Source organism: Stomoxys calcitrans, chromosome 5 (assembly GCF_963082655.1).
Source record: "Stomoxys calcitrans chromosome 5, idStoCalc2.1, whole genome shotgun sequence".
Classification (NCBI taxonomy): Eukaryota; Metazoa; Arthropoda; class Insecta; order Diptera; family Muscidae; genus Stomoxys; species Stomoxys calcitrans.
Window position 1 is genome coordinate 142,143,606 of NC_081556.1, and position 10,043 is coordinate 142,153,648.

The 10,043-nt window shown below is 17.4% G+C and overlaps 1 protein-coding gene across 1 annotated transcript; it reads left to right on the top strand.

Moving 5' to 3' along the window:
• The first annotated feature begins 892 nt into the window (after window positions 1–892).
• Window positions 893–10,009, top strand: LOC106086993 (large ribosomal subunit protein uL14). Its single transcript, XM_013251856.2, has 4 exons — window positions 893–1,000; window positions 1,153–1,236; window positions 1,310–1,437; window positions 9,750–10,009. The coding sequence occupies exons 1-4, from the start codon at window positions 988–990 to the stop codon at window positions 9,945–9,947; spliced, it is 423 nt and encodes a 140-aa protein (XP_013107310.1). The 5' UTR covers window positions 893–987; the 3' UTR covers window positions 9,948–10,009.
• Window positions 10,010–10,043: the final 34 nt, after the last annotated feature.

Sequence of the window (10,043 nt, forward strand, 5' to 3'; positions counted from 1 at the left end):
AGAGGAATGAGCAAAATTTGCAAAAAAAAAAAATAACGAGGAGATGAGTCGACAGTCACCGCCCCTGTGTGACTGTTTGCTACATGACAAGACTATCAAGGCGGACTTTGGAGATAAGGAAGTCAGAAAGCGGGCGATAAGTGGAATGCCTCAAGGGTGGGGTGTTCTCGGGATTCGCTTTCCCGGGAGGGAACAATGGGAAACGGTCTTTATATATAGCTCCAAGATGGAGATAGGGACCGGAGGACGATTGTATGTACTTTCGGGCAGATCTCTGTCATGAAATAATTACCGTAAACAGCAGTGTACAACAGCAGTTAACTTTGCACTAATCACTGATTTTGACAGATTGTGCACTCAATATTTTGTTGTTGGGCAACTGCCACTACCTGTTAATGAATATATCTTGACCTCTGTCATAACGGTAGCCACAAAGGAAAATCTGGGAAGGGATTTAGAGTTTTTGAAATCAGTATGGGCTACCCATTCGACCTAAACTATTACCAAATTGTGATAAATTCCACACAAAAAAATTAAAAATAGGAGAAAAGTTGTTTTCTAAAATTTTTGGGTTTGAAATTTGTTTAAACTCATCAATCTGATCAACGTTTTGTCAACACACACAGAAATTTGTGTGCGTGTATGTATACGTGTTCGTACATAAGCAGGGATAGAGAACAACAAAGAGAATGTAAACAAAAATCTGTCATCTTAATACCGTCAAACTTAGCCGGCTTTTAGCAGTTACTCGCGTGAGGCCATCTTTTTAAATCCGCCTTGCTATAAAACTAACATGTGTTCGAAATGCCAACATAACAAACAGTTCCCATGCTATTTTATTTACTCTTTCGTCTCACGTGCAAAATACAACCCTGGAATTTAAACGTTGGCAACGCCACTATGAAGTTAGCTGCAAATAGATAGCTGTCAATATTTTTTTGTTTTTTCTTTCTTTTTTGACTTCCTTTTGATTGTGAACCATCCAAAATGTCTAAGAGAGGTGATTTTATTTTCATAATAATCTAAAGAAATCGGTGCAAATTTCCTTATCAAGCAATGAAATATAAACGAACATTTCTTTAGAAATATGTGACGAATATAATTTAAGTGATATTTTGGTATTAACTATTGTTCTTCTATGCAATTGAATAGGACGTGGTGGAACTGCGGGAGGAAAATTCCGCATCTCTTTGGGCTTGCCCGTTGGTGCCGTCATGAACTGTGCTGATAATACAGGTAGGTGGTTGAGTTAATTATGGTGTTTTTCTTGGTAAATATTAAATGAAAACTGTTTTGACTGTGTTTTTAGGTGCCAAGAACTTGTATGTCATCGCTGTTCACGGTATTCGTGGTCGTTTGAATCGCTTGCCTGCCGCTGGTGTCGGTGATATGTTTGTTGCCACCGTTAAGAAGGGTAAACCAGAATTGAGAAAAAAGGTATGTAAAGTGTTGATGCGGAAGTGTAAATGGAATCTTTAGGGCTTGAAACTTGTTATTCGTTTGTTTGAGTTGAGTAATGCTGCACATGTTTTATGAAAAAAAGTCTTGCGCGCCTAACCGGCATTGATAAACATTTTTGCTGTATTAAAAGTATAAAATGGATAATTCTAAATATCTGCCAATGGTTTAACATGCCATAGTAATATGGCACAAAAGTAGTGATTTCTGCAGGCAGTTTAAAACTGGTGTGGTGTAGTGTTTTTATTCCTATATCCGAACCTTGGAACTTCGTGAGGTGCTTCTAAAGTGATTTTATTATAGTCGATAAATGCCTGAGACACTACTTCGTGACAGATGTCATCAACCTGAAGTGAATGGTTCGCATATAAGATTCAACTCATTGCCATCCAAAGGCATGGCATAGAGTATAGGTAAACAGTGTCGAAGATCTTCCCCCATGGGACGCTTCACTTATCACAAAAGTAAGCATACTTGGAGTAGACCACACAATTGGAATAAAATCCACCGCTTTAAGCCTGACCGGTGGTTGATCGTATCAAAAGCTTTCGATTATTCAAGAATTTTGCAGTTAACACCAACCCGTCACGGGATAGCTGTGAGCACCACACAGGATGGAACATGGAGGTCCGATCTGTGTGGTGTTCATTGCTGTCACGATAAGTTTAGGCGCGTCTACAGGTTGCGGATAGTGGAATGCTCCATATGGAGTAGCTGGAACGGCAGTCGCAGACAGTCATAGGTATCGAACGGTGAGTCTCAGCTAGAGGCCGGGCGGTACCGGCTCTTGCACAAATACCGAGTGCCTATGATGCACGATATTACAAGGCGGGTTATTGGCGCCATTTAAAAAAACCAATGGCCATCCTGTTCCCGTGGCGATCGGTCCTTTGGACCGGAACGAGCTTGCTCACATACAGCAGCTTGACGAGGATCGCCACCTCCACATGACAATGTGGCTACAACAAGAACAACAACCAACATTATGCTGGTGCTAAGTAGCACTTGGAAATTCTACTAAAGGCTTAGGCTGGAGTATAGCCTTTAGCTACTGGCGATAGATGTGAAGTAGTCCCAAAGGTTTCCATCTTGCTGGAATCCTTTTCTGGCTTGAATAGCGGGAGCACTGCTCATTTATAAGACATCGGCTATAATAGGTATGTCTCGAGCAGTGATGGGCACACTAACTGTTGAAAATAATAAATTGTGTAAAATCCGGATGATCAAATAAGTGAAGTAGCTTTGTGGAATAAAATCAGTGCCAAATTCTGGCCCAGAGGGCCGTAAAGGCCATTGATTACTTACCGATAACTCGTCTTTTCAAATCAAGGCACTTAGTAGTCATTCCGTTTGAAACCCCTCGAAATATTGAACTGGAACCCCATAAAGTATATATATTCTGGATGGCCTCGACATTCTGATTCGTCCGTCCGTCTGTCGAAATCACGGTAGCGGTCGAACGCGTAAAGCTAGCCGCTTGAAATTTTACAAAGATACTTAATATTGATGTAGGTTGTTGTTGTAGCAGTGTGTTGTACACTTGCCGATGAAGGACTTCATCGGGCCAATCCGGTACGTACAACCGGCTGTCATAGTATTGATTGATGTAGATCGTTGGGGATTGCAAATGGTTCAGATTTAGATATAGCTCCCATATAAACCGATCTCCCGATTTGACTTTTTGAGCCCCTGGAAGCCGCAATTTTTGTACGATTTGGCTGAAATTTTGTATGTAGTGTTCAGTTATGACTTTCAACAACTTTGCCAAGTACGGTTCAAATTGGTCAAGAACCTGATATAGCTCCCATGTAAACCGATCTCCCGATTTGACTTTTTGAGCCCCTGGAAGCCGCAATTTTTGTCCGATATGGCTGAAGATTTGCATCTAGTTCTTTGTTATTACTTCCAACAACTGTGCCAATTACAGCCCGAATCGGTGTGTAACCTGTTATAAACTCCCATATAAACCAATCTCTCTATTTGATCTCCGCAATTTTTGTACGATTTGACTGAAATATTGCATGTGGTGTTATGTTATGACTTCCAACAATTGTTCCAAGTACGGTCTAAATCGGTCCATAACCTGATATAGCTTTCATATAAACCGGTCTCTCTATCATCCTTTTTGGATTCCTAGAAGTATGTAGATTGAAAAAAATCAACTAAATTTATTTTGTATAAATTTATAGCGGTATTCATGGTGGTGGATTACCAAGATTCGGCGCTGCCGAACTTAGCACGCTTTTACTTGTTTTTAATTTGTTTTTATATTTTTTTATATTTTTTTATATTTTTTTATATTTTTTATATTTTTTTATATTTTTTTATATTTTTTTATATTTTTTTATATTTTTTTATATTTTTTTATATTTTTTTATAATTTTTTTATATTTTTTTATATTTTTTTATATTTTTTTATATTTTTTTATATTTTTTTATATTTTTTTTATATTTTTTTATATTTTTTTTATATTTTTTTATATTTTTTTTTATATTTTTTTTTATATTTTTTTTATATTTTTTTTTATATTTTTTTAATATTTTTTTATATTTTTTTTAAATTTTTTTTATATTTTTTTTTTATATTTTTTTTTTATATTTTTTTTTATATTTTTTTTTTATATTTTTTTTATATTTTTTTATATTTTTTTATATTTTTTTTTATATTTTTTTATATTTTTTAAAATTTTTAAATTTTTATATTTTTTTATATTTTTTTTATATTTTTTTTTTATATATTTTTTATATATTTTTTTATATTTTTTTTAATATTTTTTTTTTTTTATATTTTTTTAACATTTTTTTAACATTTTTTTTATATTTTTTTTATATTTTTTTTATATTTTTTTTTATATTTTTTTATATTTTTTTATATTTTTTTATATTTTTTTATTTTTTTTTTATATATATATTTTTATATATATTTTTTATTTTTTTTATATTTTTTATATTTTTTTATATATTTTTTTTGGTTTTTTTTTTATATTTTTTTATATATTTTTTTGGTTTTTTTTTTATATTTTTTTATATATTTTTTTGGTTTTTTTTTATATTTTTTTTATATTTTTTTGGTTTTTTTTTATATTTTTTTTTATTTGTTTTATATTTGTTTTATATTTTTTTTAAATTTTTTTGATATTTTTTTATATTTTTTTATATTTTTTTATTTTTTTTTTTATATTTTTTTATTTTTTTTTTTTATATTTTTTTTTATATTTTTTTATATTTTTTTTTATTTTTTTTTTATATTTTTTTATATTTTTTTTATATTTTTTTATATTTTTTTTTATATTTTTTTTATATTTTTTTTATATTTTTTTTATATTTTTTTTATATTTTTTTTATATTTTTTTATATTTTTTTTATATTTTTTTTTTTATTTTTTTATATTTTTTTTATATTTTTTTTATATTTTTTTTATATTTTTTTATATTTTTTTTATATTTTTTTTATATTTTTTTTATATTTTTTTATATATTTTTTTATATTTTATATATTTTTTTTATATTTTTTTTTATATTTTTTTATATTTTATATATTTTTTTATATTTTTTTTATATTTTTTTATATTTTTTTTTATATTTTTTTATATTTTTTTTATATTTTTGTTTTATATTTTTGTTTTATATTTTTGTTTTATATTTTTGTTTTATATTTTTGTTTTATATTTTTGTTTTATATTTTTGTTTTATATTTTTGTTTTATATTTTTGTTTTATATTTTTGTTTTATATTTTTGTTTTATATTTTTGTTTTATATTTTTGTTTTATATTTTTGTTTTATATTTTTGTTTTATATTTTTGTTTTATATTTTTTTTATATTTTTTTTTTTATATTTTTTTTTTTATATTTTTTTTTTTATATTTTTTTATATTTTTTTTATTTTTTTATTTTTTTTTTATTTTTTTATTTTGTTTTTATATATTTTTTATAAATTTTTTATTTTTTTATATATTTTTTATATATTTTTTATATTGTTTTATATATTTTTTTATATTTTTTTATATATATTTTTTTATATATATTTTTTTATATATATTTTTTTATATAAATTTTTTTATATATATTTTTTTATATTTTTTTTTATATATTTTTTTATATATTTTTTTATATATTTTTTTATATATTTTTTTATATATATTTTTTTTATATATATTTTTTTTATATATTTTTTTATATATTTTGTTTTTTTTATATTTTTTTTTAAATTTTTTTTGATATTTTTTTTATATTTTTTTTGATATTTTTTTTATATTTTTTTGTATTTTTTATATGTTTTTTTTTATTTTTTTTATATTTTTTTTGTATTTTTTTTATATTTTTTTTTTATTTATTTATTTTTTTTTTGTTTTTTTTTTTTATTTTGTTTTTTTTTTTATTTTGTTTTATTTTTTTATATTTTTTTTATATTTTTTTTATATTTTTTTTATATTTTTTTTATATTTTTTTTATATTTTTTTTATATTTTTTTTATATTTTTTTTATATTTTTTTTATATTTTTTTTATATTTTTTTTATATTTTTTTTATATTTTTTTTATATTTTTTTTATATTTTTTTTTATATTTTTTTTATATTTTTTTATATTTTTTTTTATATTTTTTTATATTTTTTTATATTTTTTTTTTATATATATATTTTTATATATATTTTTTATTTTTTTATATTTTTTTATATATTTTTTTGGTTTTTTTTTAATATTTTTTTATATATTTTTTATATATTTTTTTGGTTTTTTTTTTATATATATATTTTTATATATATTTTTTATTTTTTTTATATTTTTTATATTTTTTTATATATTTTTTTTGGTTTTTTTTTATATTTTTTTATATATTTTTTTGGTTTTTTTTTTATATTTTTTTATATATTTTTTTGGTTTTTTTTTATATTTTTTTTATATTTTTTTGGTTTTTTTTTATATTTTTATTTTATTTGTGTTATATTTGTTTTATATTTTTTTTAAATTTTTTTGATATTTTTTTATATTTTTTTATATTTTTTTATTTTTTTTTTTATATTTTTTTATTTTTTTTTTTTATATTTTTTTTTATATTTTTTTATATTTTTTTTTATTTTTTTTTTATATTTTTTTATATTTTTTTTATATTTTTTTATATTTTTTTTTATATTTTTTTTATATTTTTTTTATATTTTTTTTATATTTTTTTTATATTTTTTTTATATTTTTTTATATTTTTTTTATATTTTTTTTTATATTTTTTTATATTTTTTTTATATTTTTTTTATATTTTTTTTATATTTTTTTATATTTTTTTTATATTTTTTTTATATTTTTTTATATATTTTTTTATATTTTATATATTTTTTTTATATTTTTTTTTATATTTTTTTATATTTTATATATTTTTTTATATTTTTTTTATATTTTTTTATATTTTTTTTTATATTTTTTTTATATTTTTGTTTTATATTTTTGTTTTATATTTTTGTTTTATATTTTTGTTTTATATTTTTGTTTTATATTTTTGTTTTATATTTTTGTTTTATATTTTTGTTTTATATTTTTGTTTTATATTTTTGTTTTATATTTTTGTTTTATATTTTTGTTTTATATTTTTGTTTTATATTTTTTTTATATTTTTTTTTTTATATTTTTTTTTTATATTTTTTTATATTTTTTTTATTTTTTTATTTTTTTTTTATTTTTTTATTTTGTTTTTATATATTTTTTATAAATTTTTTATTTTTTTATATATTTTTTATATATTTTTTATATTGTTTTATATATTTTTTTATATTTTTTTATATATATTTTTTTATATATATTTTTTTATATATATTTTTTTATATAAATTTTTTTATATATATTTTTTTATATTTTTTTTTATATATTTTTTTATATATTTTTTTATATATTTTTTTATATATTTTTTTATATATATTTTTTTTATATATATTTTTTTTATATATTTTTTTATATATTTTGTTTTTTTTATATTTTTTTTTAAATTTTTTTTGATATTTTTTTTATATTTTTTTTGATATTTTTTTTATATTTTTTTGTATTTTTTATATGTTTTTTTTATTTTTTTTATATTTTTTTTGTATTTTTTTTATATTTTTTTTTTATTTATTTATTTTTTTTTTGTTTTTTTTTTTTATTTTGTTTTTTTTTTTATTTTGTTTTATTTTTTTATATTTTTTTTATATTTTTTTTATATTTTTTTTATATTTTTTTTATATTTTTTTTATATTTTTTTTATATTTTTTTTATATTTTTTTTTATATTTTTTTTATATTTTTTTATATTTTTTTTTATATTTTTTTATATTTTTTTATATTTTTTTTTTATATATATATTTTTATATATATTTTTTATTTTTTTATATTTTTTTATATATTTTTTTGGTTTTTTTTTAATATTTTTTTATATATTTTTTATATATTTTTTTGGTTTTTTTTTTATATTTTTTTTTATTTGTTTTATATTTGTTTTATATTTTTTTATATTTTTTTTAAATTTTTTTGATATTTTTTTATATTTTTTTATATATTTTTATATTTTTTTTATATTTTTTTTATATTTTTTTTATATTTTTTTTATATTTTTTTATATTTTTTTATATATTTTTTATATATTTTTTGATATTTTTTTATATTTTTTTTATATTTTTTAATATTTTTTAATATTTTTTTTTATATTTTTTTTATATTTTTTATATATTTTTTGATATTTTTTTATATTTTTTTTATATTTTTTAATATTTTTTAATATTTTTTTTTATATTATATTATATTATATATTTTTATATTATATTATATTTTTTTATATTTTTTTATATATTTTTTATATATTTTTTGATATTTTTTTATATTTTTTTATATTTTTTTTATATTTTTTAATATTTTTTAATATTTTTTTTTAAATTTTTTTGATATTTTTTATATATTTTTTGATATTTTTTTATATTTTTTTTATATTTTTTAATATTTTTTAATATTTTTTTTTATATTTTTTTTATATTTTTTATATATTTTTTGATATTTTTTTATATTTTTTTTTATATTTTTTAATATTTTTTTTTATATTTTTTTTATATTTTTTTTTATATTTTTTATATTTTTTATATTTTTTTATATTTTTTTTTATATTTTTTTATATATTTTTATATATTTTTATATTTTTTTTTTATATTTTTTTTTTATATTTTTTTTTATATTTTTTTTTATATTTTTTTTTATATTTTTTTTATATTTTTTTATATTTTTTTTTATATTTTTTTATATTTTTTTTATATTTTTTTTATATTTTTTTATATTTTTTTTTATATTTTTTTATATTTTTTTTTATATTTTTTTTTATATTTTTTTATATTTTTTTTATATTTTTTTTATATTTTTTTATATTTTTTTTATATTTTTTTTATATTTTTTTGATATATTTTTTTATATTTTATATATTTTTTTATATTTTTTTTTATATTTTTTTATATTTTATATATTTTTTTTTATATTTTTTTATATTTTTTTTATATTTTTTTATATTTTTTTTATATTTTTGTTTTATATTTTTGTTTTATATTTTTGTTTTATATTTTTGTTTTATATTTTTGTTTTATATTTTTGTTTTATATTTTTGTTTTATATTTTTGTTTTATATTTTTGTTTTATATTTTTGTTTTATATTTTTTTTTATATTTTTTTTTTATATTTTTTTTTTATATTTTTTTATATTTTTTTTATTTTTTTATTTTTTTTTTATTTTTTTATTTTGTTTTTATATATTTTTTATAAATTTTTTATTTTTTTATATATTTTTTATATATTTTTTATATATTTTTTATATATTTTTTATATTTTTTTATATATTTTTTTATATTTTTTTATATATATTTTTTTATATATATTTTTTTATATATATTTTTTTATATAAATTTTTTTATATATATTTTTTTATATATTTTTTTATATATTTTTTTATATTTTTTTATATATATTTTTTTTATATATTTTTTATATATTTTGTTTTTTTTATATTTTTTTTTAAATTTTTTTGATATTTTTTTTATATTTTTTATATGTTTTTTATATGTTTTTTATATGTTTTTTATATGTTTTTTATATGTTTTTTTTATTTTTTTTATATTTTTTTTGTATTTTTTTTATATTTTTTTTTATTTATTTATTTTTTATTTTGTTTTATTTTTTTATATTTTTTTTATATTTTTTTTATATTTTTTTTATTTTTTTTTTATATATTTTTTTTAATATTGTTTTGTGCCTTTATACCCTATTCTATAATTATGTGTTTTTGTTTTCTATTTCCAGGTAATGCCGGCTGTGGTGATTCGTCAGAGAAAACCGTTCAGAAGGAGGGATGGCGTCTTTATATACTTTGAGGACAATGCGGGGGTGATAGTGAATAATAAGGGTGAAATGAAAGGTTCCGCCATCACTGGTCCCGTTGCTAAGGAATGCGCTGACTTGTGGCCCCGTATTGCATCCAACGCCAGTTCAATTGCTTAAAATTCATGGTTTTTTTTAATATGATGAAGAATTAATAAAATAAGAGACCACAAAAAACAAAACGCAGTGTCCAACTTTACATTTTTTATTATTACT